This window comes from Danio rerio, chromosome 21, assembly GCF_052040795.2.
Source record: "Danio rerio strain M-AB ecotype USA chromosome 21, GRCz13ab, whole genome shotgun sequence".
NCBI lineage: Eukaryota > Metazoa > Chordata > Actinopteri > Cypriniformes > Danionidae > Danio > Danio rerio.
Genome location: NC_141041.1, coordinates 36,133,286 through 36,148,355, shown reverse-complemented (window position 1 = coordinate 36,148,355; position 15,070 = coordinate 36,133,286). Strand labels below are relative to the sequence as shown.

Below are 15,070 nucleotides of genomic sequence, written 5' to 3'. Positions count from 1 at the left end.
TTACTAACCATCAGGGGCGGACTGGCCATCTGACAATTCTGGGAAATGCCAGAAGGGCCGGACCATTTTTTAAATGTGGGCCAGTCAGCTATTTTTTGTATTGTTTTTACATGTATGCAGCTTTTATCTCGTGCTAGATGTGAATATTATCATGATGATGATAATAATAGTAAGAATAATAATAAATATTATGCATTTGCCCAATCGGCAACGACCGGTTTCGAGATGGGCCGACCCAATCTGAGGTTATGCAGACGTAATCAAAATCTGGCTAGAATGTCAAACAAACAGTAAGTGCAACACAAGCTAATTGTCAGAGATGGACCATAAAAAGGGAAAGGCCAGACATTGCCAAATACATAAAATTAACTGAACTAGTCTGGAAATAGGGCAGTGCGGTGGCGCTGTAGGTAGTGCTGTCGCGTCACAGCAAGAAGGTCACTGGTTCGAGCCTCATCTGGGTCAGTTGGTGTTTCTGTGTGGAGTTTGCATGTTCGCTTGGGTTTCCTTATGGTTTCCTTCACAAGTCTAAACACATGCTATAGGTGAATTGGGTAGGCCAATTGGGAATTGGGTAACCCTGTAATGGGTTGCAGCTTTGAGGGCATCCACTGTGTAAAAACATATGCCGGATAAATTGGTGACTCCCAGATTAATAAAGGGACTAAGCCGAAAAGAAAATGAATGGCCTGATTGCATATAAATGGGTTGTTATTGTTCCAGTCACATACATTAAATGTTTTAATATATCTTAAATAGGTACTGCTTATATAATTTTACCATCTCTACACCAATATAAGTAGTGAATGTGCGTGTCCGTGGGTGGGGCTGTGTCGGTGTGGTAATGTGGGCTGGTATGGCTACAGTGCCAGGGCTAATTTTTAGTCCCAGTCCGCCCCTGCTAACCATCATTGGAAATGATTCAATGTTATATTTTTTACAAAAACTTTGGTGAGAATCTCACCCTCTTTGTTTAAAAGATGGACAACCGGCCAAATACCTCTTTCTCACCAATCTCTATAAAAAAAATAATAATAAAAAAAAATCTTATACCCTTTATACATGGTAAAAACTAGCATTTAGGCTTGCTGATGCGAACAAAATATTTTTCTAAGTACCAATCGATGGATTTGCTCTTCATTTGCTCTTCAGTGTTTGGACTTTGATTGATTGATTGATTTTATTTGACAATTTTAACAAAAATATACAAACAAATCCAGTTAGACTAATTCATACATATTTTAGATAAAATACACACAAAAAAGCCACATGCATTTTCCATTGTGGTCCTTGATATTCTTAAATGGAGTGCAAACATCATCAGCTCAGCAACTCTGCACAACAAAATCCTCAACCTAAACTGTAAAACAACAATTTTTAATTTCTCTTCTAAAAACACTCAATTTGAATCTCTTTAAAAATCGTGGGCAAAACATACCAAGCAACAGAGCTAGTACACAAAAAAGAATTGCTACCTGATTCACTCTTAAATCTACAAGGATAAATATCCCTGCTACGTGCTCTTGTAGAATGACAGTGTACCTCACTAACTAAATAATGAGAATTAAGAAAATATTTGGGACCATTTTCTTTTAAATCTTAAACATCATTACTAATTTTTAAAAAAATGTTACCCTTTTATAAATTTTTTTTAATTACTTTGACTATAATGTTCATTATTTAAATGTGTCAGTGGAGGTACTTTCATAACAATTACACAACTTATTTTGGGCTTTCTGCAATTTATTTTTCATTTTATTAGAAGTACCGCACGATGAACTTTCAGCAGTGAAATTTAAACCACGCTGAACTGAACTTAAACTCTGAAAACTGGACTGGCAGTTTCAGTGTACTAACATAAGCTGCTTTGACACAATCTACATTGTAAAAGCTATTTTATTCTATAGAAATAAAGATGAATTGAATTGAACCAAGATCAGCAAGCTGCTTTAAGTTACTTTGGACTCAAGTTTTTCAGAAACTACCAGAATTGTCGCACAATCATCTCTAGGGTTGACAGAGAATGCTCTGAAAAAGAGAAAACATCCAGTTAGTGTCAATTCTGTGGATGATAATGGTCCGTTTACGTTTTGGTTCAGCTGTGGATTCCAACCCTAATTAAGTGAACAGTGGTTGTATTAATCCCTGTATGTTTGGAAACTAAGCTCAACAAACCCACATCTACTGTATGTGGGTGTGGTGTCCACGTAGCACAGTATATTGTCAACTAGGACTAGTAGCAGGATGTGTCTATAAATAAAAAAGTGCTTCTAATAGGGGTTGGAATGTTTGAAGTATCAATAATCAACTAGTAGGCTAAAGTAGGGTTGTTTCCACAGCAGCAAGACTTCATTTGGATAAACAAATTTTCTGTGCCTGAAAACGCAGACATCCAGCGTGCAGTCACTACAGTGAGTAGAAACACAGAAAACTAGGTTTTATGTAAATGTAATATGTATAGGTAATATGTAACGTGATTAAAAAAAGAAACTTAAGAATCGAGCGAGAGTTAAACCCTCGCTCCAGACTATCTGCCAGCAGTGGGCGGGGTTGAAGTTGTCTTGGTAGCGTCGCCAGAGGTGGAGCAGAGGTTGGAGTAAGTTATAAGTCCAGGCTGCTGTGTGTCATTTAGTCTTTGGATCATACAGCGACCCGCTCCTCTTATCTTTTCCACCAGACCCTTCAGACTGCATTCAGCTTGAAAGAAAACACATTACAACGATGTGCGGTAAGTGCACCTTTTTATTTATTATTATTATTTTAATTATTATTATTATTATTATTAGCCTGCTTAGTGTATGATTTAGTTCGATTATATTTAGTTGTCTTTATGAGACTATTTGTCCTTGTATGTAAACGTGTGCCAGCGTCATCATGTAGGCTAGTCTTAATGTAAATATTTGACTGTTCATCATGTATTGGAGTTGAGTGACAGATGAAGTGACAGATCCGGTTTGGAGCGCGACAGCGGTGGTGTGTCAATACCTAGTGAGCGACCTAGCTAGATGACATTTCTCAGAAGCATTGGCTTTAGGTTTGGGTTTGAAATGCATAGGTATGCATGCGGTTTAGGTAGCAGTGTAGTATATTTTAGGACACGTCCAAAACGCAATCAGGATCCACCACTTTCAACCGACGACGTGGCTAATTTGTAATGTGTTTAATGAACTGTGTGTTAGATTTGAATGAAGTTCCTACCTCAAAGTAATTAAGTAATCTCTTCTTTGGATTTGGTCAGTGTAGTAGCCTAATGAAAATGACTGAGTTATAGAAATATCTATCTGAAATCTTATCTACCTTAAATGTTTGTAATGTGTTAAATTTAAAAGTTTCAAATTGTCAACTTCATCATGTTTACCTGAATCCTTACACCGCTACTTTTGTATTTAACGTGTTAATGTGATTAATAAACACAATGTTTTTAATATTTTACATACACAGCAAATTCATCTGAGTTAAATTCTCGGTGTTGAAGCATTTCAGAGTAAAGTGTTGACGTTAAAGAGTTAGATTTTGATAAATGAATATAATAAGAGTTAGAATTGATTTTATTCAGTGCGAAATCAAGGAGTTATCTTTTCTACACTTGGTGGTGTTATTTCCAACATCCGGGAATTCATGCAGCCCCAGTCACTGAAAAATTTTCCAGACGCCATTTTCCATCTGAGGTTTAGAACAGCAACTGGTGAGTCAAACTACCTAAATGTTGGTATTTTACTGACTTTCTCTAAGGAAATACAGTTGTAAACATATTGTTAAGTTAATAACTTTAGAATGGAGTGACAATTTTAATCTTCTGCGGTTCATTCATGGTCGTTTGTGTATCTAGCTTAACTGCATTACTATTCACTTCTTTTCAAGAATGTTTTTATATATGCTCACGCATACATAGTGCATAAAAACATCAAATGTACATGTTCAACACATTTCTGTCACGCTTAATGCCATTTTGTTCGGTACCCATCTGTAAAATAAAATCGACACTTCTCCTTTAATTCGAAGCAAACTAGCGAGGGAATCCCCGGAGCAGCCTAGCCTACTCTGCCCGGATGCTAACGGCAACACAGGACGGTTTCCATAAGCTCTGGAGAGTTTCTAAAACATATCTGGTGAGTAAATGAACATATGCTCACTTGTAAAAGGCTTTCTGACTAAAACATATGATTGTTTGTTATTCGTGTACGTTAATTTGGTTGTTTTAAACACCGCGGCCCTTTTAAACTGGTTCATTGGTGGCCGTCCATATACCGTTAGTTGATAGACTCGCGTGATAACGTACGCTTGAATTATATTAAGCGTTGACAACCATTAAAGTCGGAATGTTAACATTAATGTCTTTAAATGACCGCGTTTGCACTTTCTCAGACTTTTAAGGTTACAGAAGTCTCCCGGAAGTTGTGGGACTAACATTAACGTTATCCCGCAAATGCACAGAGACTCCCAGATGCCCAAGTAGATGCCCGCAAATGAATGATAATCTCCCGGAAATCGCGCGTCTCCCGCCCGGTCATTAAACACTTTGCACACCCCTCTCCACGACTCCACCGCATCCCTCCCAGCTCTTCAGGTACGTCGCGCGCAAGTCACCCCCACCGCTCTTTAGGTACGTCGCGCGCAACTCATTCCATTGTTCTTTAGGTACTCATCTCTCCCGCTACCTCCCGCAAATCAACTCTGTATCCCCCGAAAATTACTTTTCCCAACTCGGGATGTCTGACGTTAGTAAGTTAGGCTATTTCTGTAGTCAGGAACATCTTAGTCAAGCTTTTTCTCCCGCATGATATTGTGCTTAAAACTATAGGCTAAACTTAGCATGTACTGTACACAACATTTCCGTTTTATTAAAGACAATTTAGTGCGTTGTAAACAGCCACCTGTCTGTAAAATTAATCAACTGATTCATATTTGAGCAGCCTAATGATGATACAGGTTTGATTTGTAGATTTATTATCAATAATCAACATCTGAATCAAAAGATATCTGAAAAAGTGTGAGGCATACTTTGTGATGTTCATCTCTCTTTTTTTATCTGAAGGTTATGCATATGTGTTAGATACAAATGTTTTGTTGTTTTTTAACAGCCACAGTTCTCTATACAATAACACAAGACCCTGTGACGGTGGCTGATTAGAGACGGATGGTGTATTTCCAGAGTTGGTGAAATGACCAAGCACACCTTCTTGGTCATATGTGGTGATAATTATGAAGGTATGTTTGATAAAGTTCTGTATTTGTTTCACAATAAGCTGAGAGGGTATTAGAGCATTAAAGAATAATGAATGACATGAAGGTGATAAGTTTTGTATTGTGGGTGAACTGTTACTTAAATAATGTTTTGCTCTTTGCTTTGCACTTTTCCTCTTCTGCTTATCCTAATATTTTAGGTTATATTTGGACCTGAAACATCTGCTAGACTCCAGTAAAGGTGGCGTCAATACTGGACCTGAAAGGGCCTAACAAGTTGAATCTGGTAAAGAAACACACACACACACACACACACACACACACACACACACACACGCTTACAGAAAACTGTAAGTTTATGAATATTTTTTACACTGTGGCCAATATTTTGGGGAAGTCAGCATCACTAAATGATATAAAAGATTTTAAGCTCCTCTAAATTTTGCTCCAAGTGTTGTGTTAAATTCAGGATTCTGGACAGACAGCTGCCTGTTTTTCCAGTTCTAGTCATAGTGGTTAACCTAATTGTTTTTGGAGATCCAACAGTGATGTATGTGTTTTTTCTACTTTTCCATATCCTGTCACCTCAACCAGCTGGGAGAGTCAAGTTGTGGATCATCATGAAGATTTTCAAAAGGTGAGTTTAGATTTCTTGAATGTTTTATTTACTTTAAATGTTCTTTTAAATATATCATAGAATTTGATTGCAATTTGTTTTCAAACATTTTTCTTAGTCATGCTGGAGTCTTGAAGAGTTCTTAGATGAGCATCACCCTATATCCGTGCATCAGGAACCACCAGACGAGCGATCAGCAGCTACTACATCGTCATGGATAAAAAGGTCATCCTGTGGCTGGGAAGCACTTCATTCACAGGACATGCTTGATGAGATTTTCCAGCCCCAGTTTGTTTTCACACAAGTTTACAGCATTTATACCTTCATTTAAACTGCTGTGTTTGATATGGAGGACCAAGGAAACACCAGAAGTGAAAGATTTGCACGCCAAGTTGTTTAAAATGTTATTTCAGAAGAAAACTATGAGTTCAGAAGTAAACTATGAGTGACGCTATATTGAACTTTCAAATTGCTCTGATAACACATCAAGTTTGGACCAAAGGACTGAAACAGCCTTTTTGAGCACTGGTCATACATATTTTGTTGATACTGTCTGTACTAATAAAACATTTAAAGCATATTTGACATTGTTGCATTTTAAAAACTGAATGAATTGTTGAAGTGGTGAATGTTTTCAAATAAAATGTTTTTTCTTTTGTAATTTACAGTCTATTTGACCTTTTTACCATATTTACACTCAAGAGAGTTGAATAAAATAACAATATATTACACCAGGCGGTGTTAAATATAGTTAAATTTTTTAACTCTGCCCAGAGTTAAAATTAACCCTTACTTCGGTGTCAATGTGCCAACCCTTTTGAAAGTGTTGATTTAACTTTGTTTTGAGTGGACCCCATGAGACACTTTCAAAGTGTTGAAATTAACACCCATAGAGTTGTTTTGGGTCCCCATATTTTGCTGTGTAGTTACATAGGGTGTGTGCATACTTTGTATTGTAGACTAAACAAAGTGAGAATGAAAGCTTTAATTCTGATCCACTTTGTTTTCACTTGGTCTTTTTTGTTTGTTTTTTCTGGACATGTAGGCTATTGTGATGCTTACTTAACATCCAAAGCAATTCTAAACAAACAAACGCTGTCACACAAATAGAAATATGCTGTAAGGTGACTTGTGTTTTAAAATATGTATAATGAACTTTTATAGGAAACACAGTGACTCTTACAAAAAAAAAAAAAAAAGAAACATTTAACTTGGTATTGCTTTCATATTTCACCGGCACTGTAGCTGCTTTAGTCTTATCGTTGTTTTTGGATGTCAGCATTCACACTCATTCAAATCAACTGCACTACCAAAGCAATCACATCAGAGTTTTTTTTTTTTTTTATAATTAGCCAAATGTGAACACACCCATTCACTTTTTCTATAAAACAATTTCTTTGAGCCACTTCAAAATATCGTAGCAGTTGTCTTGATGTACTACAAGTGTTTCTGCTCTTTCCAATCCTTGTTACTTTGTCTTTGGCAGGAATTTTCGCCTACCTGAATTACAGAGTTCCACGAAAGAGGAGGGATATCTTTGAGACACTTGTAAAGGGACTTCAAAGGCTGGAGTACAGGGGTTATGACTCCGCAGGTAAGACTGACACTCCCACTGCTGTAAGGGGTAATGTCAGCGTGTCCCGCAGGTAACAGATACGCCTCAAGACTGGAACAGTGGCCTCGTTTCTTGTATGTTGGTAGCACAGAGGGCCTGGAGTGTCAGGTCGTCCACCTATCAAGCGAAAGCAGTCAGTCGATACTTGTGTGAAGGGGATTATTGTGCTGTTAATCTTTTTTTTTATATGCACAACCACTCATTCAGTATATATCGGTGGATTTTAAGAGTAGAGTTTAGAATGAGAATTGGCCATCTTAAAATAAGGGGGTCAAAAATTAATTAAAAAATGTGAATTTAATATTAATAATGAAATATTTTCCAAGTGATGCTTATGGAGCATGGGGAAGTATTTCTTATATTATTCTTTTCTTCTTGAGAAAGTTTTATTTCTTTTAGTTTGGATGGAATAAAAACAGCTTTAATATTCTTTTAAATATTTTTAAGGTCAATATAAATAAGTTTTTCTATTGGCTACAGAACAAACCACTTGTCCAATGACTTGTCTATTTAACCACATTTACATAGTTTAACTAATTAAACTAGTCAAGCCTTTAAACGACACTTTAAGCTGAATACAGGCATCTTGCAAAACATTTAGTAAAATATGATGTACTGTTATCATGGTGAAGACAAAAGAAATTATTTCCAATAAACAGCTCTTGGGAAATATTTAAATAAGTTACTGAATAGAAACGTACATACAAAAAGCATCTGATCAAAGTGATGTGAATGTGTTTGCACAAACTACAATTCAGCAGCATCATAAGGATAGATGAGATCATTAAATGACACTGTTATCGGTTGTGTTTTCATACACTTATATTTTTATATGCATCACAAAAATGCACTAATAAAAGAATATACAAAGGGCTACATTTATTGTAGAAATGCCTTGATGTGCCTAAAAAAGGTCATGTGATTTTGCATCAACAGAGGATCTAATTTTAGATAGGCCATAACCAGTGCATGGAGCTCATCACACATCATCTCAGATATTCTTGTAATAATCCTGCAAATACCTGAGTGAAGGTCCATCCTCAAAACCAATGTGATAAGTATCTGCGTCTATATCAAGATAGCCTGACGGAATTTGTTACTGTGTCATTAGCCTCTCAGTTGTTCAACTTATTTACTATTATAACAAAAAGCTGAAGTGATTTCCTTGTTTGGATAAACATTAGTTTTTGGTAGTATAGAAGGTCTGCATGTGACGTCTCTGTCAGCTGCATGGCTGTGGTTCCCTAATCTGATGGCAGAATTTGTTTACATGTAATTATCCATGTAAAAAAGGGAAGGGAAGTTTGTCTGAACAACTGTACCAACCAATTAAACAAGAATTAGCTTATATGAGATCATTTATGAAATAATTTACATTCTCATATAAATTCTCAACATTCTTCTTCTCATGTTCTGTATAATTGAAAAGTTTTGTCAGTCAGCCTTCATAACAACATCCATTATTTGATAGTCTTTAGGGGATAGTTCACCCAAAAATCTAAATTTACTCACACTCAACTGTTTCTAAACTTTTATGAGTTTCTTTCTTCTATTGAACACAAAACAAGGTCTTCTTGAGAAGCAGCCATTGAAATCAAAAATAGGACCAAAAACAAAATACTGTGAAAGTCAATGGCAGTTTTTTTCTGAAGTATTATTTAGATGTCTACCTTTGTGATCAACAGAAGAATAAAACTCAAACAGCTTTGGAACAAGTGGAGTGTGGGTTAATGACAAAATTTTGGGGGGACTCAACTATTCTTTGAAGTGACAGTGTTGGGGATTTAATTTTGAAAGTGATGCTTTACAATATTGAGTTACTGCTCAAAAAAGTAGTTGTGTAACTTAGTACATTTTTATGGTAAGTGATGCGTTATGTTAATTATGAGTTGGACCAAAAGAAATCTGCAAACATTTTTACTGTTACTCTGAGAACTTCCTGACACTATATATGCTGTATATACAGATTAATAAAAGTTGAAAGTAGCGTGTTTGCTACTTTTGTACTATTTGTCTTTTTATTTTAGTAAAAGGATTGTCCATTGAGACTATCCCCTTTACTTCTATTTGTTCAAAATAATGAGAATATTTCGATCACAGAAATGTAGAGAAGATTATAAATGGACATCTAATCCAGCTCCAAGTGGGTGGGACTTGAGCTCCAAGTGGATGTGCCTTCAAGCTCCATGTGGGCTGTACAAACCTGGAGTTTTTATGTATTTACAGTTTTCCTCAGTGGCTTTGGTGCATATCTCACAACACTTGAGTCATTACTTACAAACATGTTGAACTAGTTGTCAAAATCATCAATTTTAAATTTTATAAAAATGTTTAAATCTTTTTTTCATAAATGATTTACAGACCTATGTATGTTGTAGGTTCAGTTCCAATATATACTGCAATATTGTTTACAGTTGTGCACAGCTCTACCCAAAGGAAATTTATGTTTGTTGTAAATAAGGGTGTATTTTATTTATTTATTTTTTATTTATTTTATTTATTTATTTTTTTGCACAATGCTGTGAATAAATTGGAATTGCAAAGAGAATCTGCAGTAAAAATACGAAACACACATATTCAGTGTCTTGTACTCACATACCTCACTAAATGCAGTGATGTCTAACTTTACTGTAGTTTTCATTTTTGTTGAAAATCTGACTTTTTTGCATTGGAAAAAACTTAGAGTAAACTGTCATAATGGAAACATGACAAAACCATTTGACTATCTTGTTCATAAACAATGGTGTCAGGACTTTTCATCTTGATGACACTGACACTTTCATTGACATGAATACTTGCTTTTGAGGAATGAGCTATCTATTTTAAGCAAGTGACGTGCTTTTGAAGGTCATCAACTAGGTTTTGCAGTGTTTTGAGAAATACATTACGGTTGTGCATATGTAAAAAGTGTTGTGAGAAATGCACCAAAGCCACTGAGAAAAATTGTAACGTCTACACCAACCCTTAATATCTGCTACACCTACACCCCTAAACTCAACCTACTTGTGGTTTAAGTCCCACTTGGATATCACCCAACCTATTTGTGGTGTAATCCCTCCCGCTTGGAGGTCTCCGGGCTACAGCGATACCTACTTGAAAATATAAGGCTCTGCCGTCTTGGTTTATGTCTGTTTCCACGAGGAGCTCATTCTCTGATTGATGATTGTGATTCAACGTGGTTAAACTAATTTTAATTTAGCAAACTATTTTTAAGCGTATTAATTCATCTAAAAAGTAACACGTTACATTTGAAAAAAGTTTATTATTACTAAATAATATTACTACATTTTTTAAAGTAATGTGTTACTTTACCCTTTACTAAAAGTAATATTATTATGTAACTCATGTTACTTGTAATGTGTTGCCCCCAACACTGGAAGTTGCAGTATGGCACAACAAACACAATAATAAATGTACAAGTACAATTTACTTATAATTGCAGATAGATAGATAGATAGATAGATAGATAGATAGATAGATAGATAGATAGATAGATAGATAGATAGATAGATAGATAGATAGATAGATAGATAGATAGATAGATAGATAGATAGATAGATAGATAGATAGATAGATAGATAGATAGATAGATAGATAGATAGATAGATAGATAGATAGATAGATAGATAGATTGATTGATTGATTGATTGATTGACATAACCAAGACAACAAAGCTTGTCATAAATCCATCATAAACATGAAGCCATTATAAGTATGTCATGAACTTTGACACCTTCATTAAATCACTTTGATTAACTCCAGGTGTTTTTAAATGTAATATACAAATGAATACACTGGTAAATAAAAAACACACATTTGTCTTGTTACTTTAAATGTGGGTTACTGTCAAATTAAGAAATTGAATTTATGCTGATAATTGTCAGTTTCACAGGCATTTTTTTTACATTCAGCCATTTATTTTTTTTGGTTTTACCACTCAAGCTGGCATGTTCTCCTGCAAAAATGATGTCAATCATACCTTCTGTCATCCTAGTTTCCCAGGATGTGTACACATGGGACAGAAACTGCACTTTATTCAAATATTTGCTTTTGCTATTAATGTTTCACTGCAGAAAACAGTAGCACTTTTGAGATTCTTGAGCATCCGTGAACATTCATGAACAATCTCGGAGATCTGAAAAGTTCTTATTTTGCTACAAGCTGAATTAAATAAGAAATTAAAACCCTTTTTAAATTAGAGATGAAGAGAAAACTGTATATATAATGTTGTTCTTTAACGTAAACTGTTTTTTTTTTAATGTCAGGTATTGCAGTAGATGGCCCTGTGAAAGATGACGAAGCTAAAATCTGCTTATATAAGAAGACCGGGAAGGTGAAAGCTCTTAATGAAGAGATCTACAGTATGTTAAAGCTCTTTTATTGTTTAGTTTTTCTTTAAAATGCTTCTTGTAGTGATTCGTTTTCTCTCATATTTCGTTGTTTGTCTAATCAGAGAATGACTCCATTGACCTCGAAGCAGAACTTGACACACACTTTGGAATTGCACACACTCGCTGGGCGACACACGGAGAGCCCAGTCCTCTCAACAGCCACCCTCACCGATCCGACAAGAACAACGGTAAAATATAAAGACAGCATGAATACTTTGACAGCATATACACTGGGTAGATTTTGGGTCAATATGAACAAATCCATTTAACTTCTTGTTAAACACGCCCAACAAATTACTGTTGCTAACTCAGACAAACAAACAGAGTTGCTAACTGACTTAAAATGACAACTTGAAAACCTAGTCCTGGGATGGTTTTATACATTTCGGCAGCAGAATGACCACTACTCTTCAAGGAGCATTCAAGTGGGAGTTAAATACACCTTTGAGGAATGTATGAAATATTTTAAGTAAATGTGGTGGATAGCAAGATTACTTTGGAAGCAATTTGTCGCACAACCTCAAATGATCAACCAGATTAAATACATTTACATTTAGCAGCTTTAGGTGACGTTAGCAGAGTTAAATGCATTGTTGCTTAAAATTAATTCTAATGTATACTTGCTGATCTTATGGATGTTACATTTCATTGTTTGGATTTAGGAAATAAAATAATATTATTTGGATTGCCCATCTTCTTAAAGCTGATTTACTTTTGCCAGGCGACGCGTTGAAGAACTCCGCTGACTGTGCGAGGACCTCACAAAACGGACGAGTCTTTAATACTTGACACGTTCACCATTGGGATATTCTTTAAAGCAACAGTGGACAGTTTAGAAACCCACTGTAAAGTCAGACGGATAAAAAGAGAGACTAGGAAGTTTCCGGAAACACGTCATATCATTAATTTTGTTCAAGATTTTTAAACCAGTTATTTTTATTATTTTTTATAATTTATTTGAATGATTATAGGGATTTTTATGACCATTCAACATTCTTTAAATCAAACTTTGATGCATCACTTTTTTCGTTCATATCTCTGACAGGTCTACCTATTACAGTTAAATATCAATGACAACAGAACATGGGTTGGTCTACAAATATATATAAATATATTTATAGGACTCAAATTAAATGCCGCACCACGCAAACTGCTTGCTCGAGTCGAGATTTTGTGAGCTCCGTCAGCCAAAATCATGTCACGTGCACCCAAAGCGAATCTTCGCAAACACTATGATGGCGTCACGTTCGCCAAGCAACCTAGCAAATTTGTCAGATATAAACCAGGGATTATGATACCTGGAATCAAGTACCTCATGCACATTGTTTAACCAATTGTGTGGCAAGAACCCCATTAAACCAATAAATTCTTCGAATCTTCCTATTTTTTTCGATGGCACTGAGATTTATAAATAGTAAATAAATAAATAGATTGATGGGCTCAAATAATTTTGAGCCTATTTAAACATTGAGTCTAGTTATATACTTATCTATGTAAATATATATTTATTCAGTTTTTATATTATTTCAGTAATATTATTGACTAATATGCAAATGTGTGTATGATTTATTTGCAATAAAGTTTGTAAAGTAAAATGTTATGTTTTTTAGAGTAAATTTTAAAGTAAATTTTTAGGTTTTTAGTTACTATACCCTCAAAATCAATCCACATAAATCCGCAAAAGTTTTCCTCAGAAATAGCACAACATTCTCTCTGGCTCTGAGGTAACCCAGCATTAGGGTTTTGTCCTCATTTAACCCAAAACTTGGATGAAACAGCCAGGCATTTCTTAGAGTGTGAAATCATCTGGTTTATTTGTTAGCATTACTAAGCCAGCAGTGGCTGCTGTCAGTTTATGAACTCTTTATGCAGTAAAACAGGACTAGTCAGTTGACACAGGCTTTAAAGCCATTAGGTTTGTTCGTAAATAAAAGCCCACAATGCTGTGATTGATTGGCGGCTCAGATGTGAAAGTTCACCTTAAAAAATAAACACCTAAGTAGGGGGTGGAAACAGACAGCAGGAGTTCCTTTCGCCACACAGGTTGGAGTGCTACTGATTCGGGTTCAGCTTTCTTCTGTGACCATTAAAATAGAAACAATACTACAGGCATTTGCAGTGAGGTTTAGAAGTCTGTAATTTGCATGATAATCAAGCATGATTTGTAAATGATCCAGAAAGCATAATGCGGTTTAATGAAAAGCGTTACAGTTTGATTGGTGACCTGGATATAATGTGTATTCCAGGTTATTGTATTATGTAACCGGTATAAATGTCTATTATATAAGTGTATTCCAGGGTTCATTTAGAATTATTAAGTCACTTGTATAGTTTTTATTAAAATAAAGTATAATGTTATGAAAGAAAATTTACAAATAAAATGTACTTATAATTATAGATGGATGGATGGATGGATGGATGGATGGATGGATGGATGGATGGATGGATAGATGGATGGATAGATAGATAGATAGATAGATAGATAGATAGATAGATAGATAGATAGATAGATAGATAGATAGATAGATAGATAGATAGATAGATAGATAGATACTTTTTTCAAGTTATAGTTATGTATTAAGTAAAGCATGATTTTGTTTTATTCTTCAAACTATTGATAATAAATTGTCATTTTTTAATAACAAGGTGCGAACAAGGTGTTTTCACACGTTTATATTATTTTTTAGTTTATGTTTCCAAACTTCCATATTTCCAAATTTGTAAGAATTGTAATATAAAATAATAATTAATAAGTATTTTTAATGTTTTTTCAAGTAAATCTGTAATATCATGAAACATGGGCGTGTTTAACCTCTTGACAAGTACTGAGCTTTCAATGATAACACAATAGTATTTATTTAGTTACTACAAAACACAAAGATCAGTTTGTCCAACACCAAAATCAAAAGCCTGCAGACTCACTTCCATGAATGGAGGTTATAAATAGAAATGTGGGCCAGCTTACTGCTATTACATTGTACAAGTCTGCCAAGGTAAATGGAGGGTCTTCCCCTATAGAGTTTCACTCCACTTAAGTTTAGGCTACAATTCAACACACCTCAACCTGCTGATCAAGATTTTCAGCAATATCTGGTTAAGCTTGGTAGCCCTCCAGGAAGATAATTAACGTTCTTTTTATCGAAAGAGATCACTCACACACAGACATTTGGGAAATATTTGAAAAGGAATTAAACTTTAATTCAACTCTCTATATTAGGGGTGTCCAAACTCGATCCTGGAGGGCCGATGTCCTCCATTGTTTAG

General features: G+C 35.1%; 1 protein-coding gene and 1 long non-coding RNA gene across 3 annotated transcripts in view; both read left to right on the top strand.

The window, feature by feature from the left end:
• Positions 1-2,692: 2,692 nt before the first annotated feature.
• gfpt2 (glutamine-fructose-6-phosphate transaminase 2) overlaps positions 2,693-15,070 on the top strand; it is a 50,903-nt gene continuing 38,525 nt past the window's right edge. Inside the window, 4 exon segments of the mRNA NM_001033921.1 lie at positions 2,693-2,728; positions 7,287-7,394; positions 11,681-11,776; positions 11,869-11,994. Of these exon segments, the coding sequence (NP_001029093.1) occupies positions 2,722-2,728; positions 7,287-7,394; positions 11,681-11,776; positions 11,869-11,994 (337 nt within the window). The 5' untranslated portion in view covers positions 2,693-2,721.
• On the top strand, positions 3,626-6,461 carry LOC147838903 (uncharacterized). Of its 2 annotated transcripts, XR_015520450.1 has the most exons (7): positions 3,626-3,685; positions 4,003-4,109; positions 4,366-4,567; positions 4,604-5,208; positions 5,385-5,470; positions 5,779-5,821; positions 5,919-6,461. It is a non-coding gene; the product is annotated as an uncharacterized LOC147838903 (long non-coding RNA). The 2 variants fall into 2 exon arrangements; XR_015520449.1 differs by lacking the exon at positions 4,366-4,567 and having other exon boundaries at positions 5,082-5,208.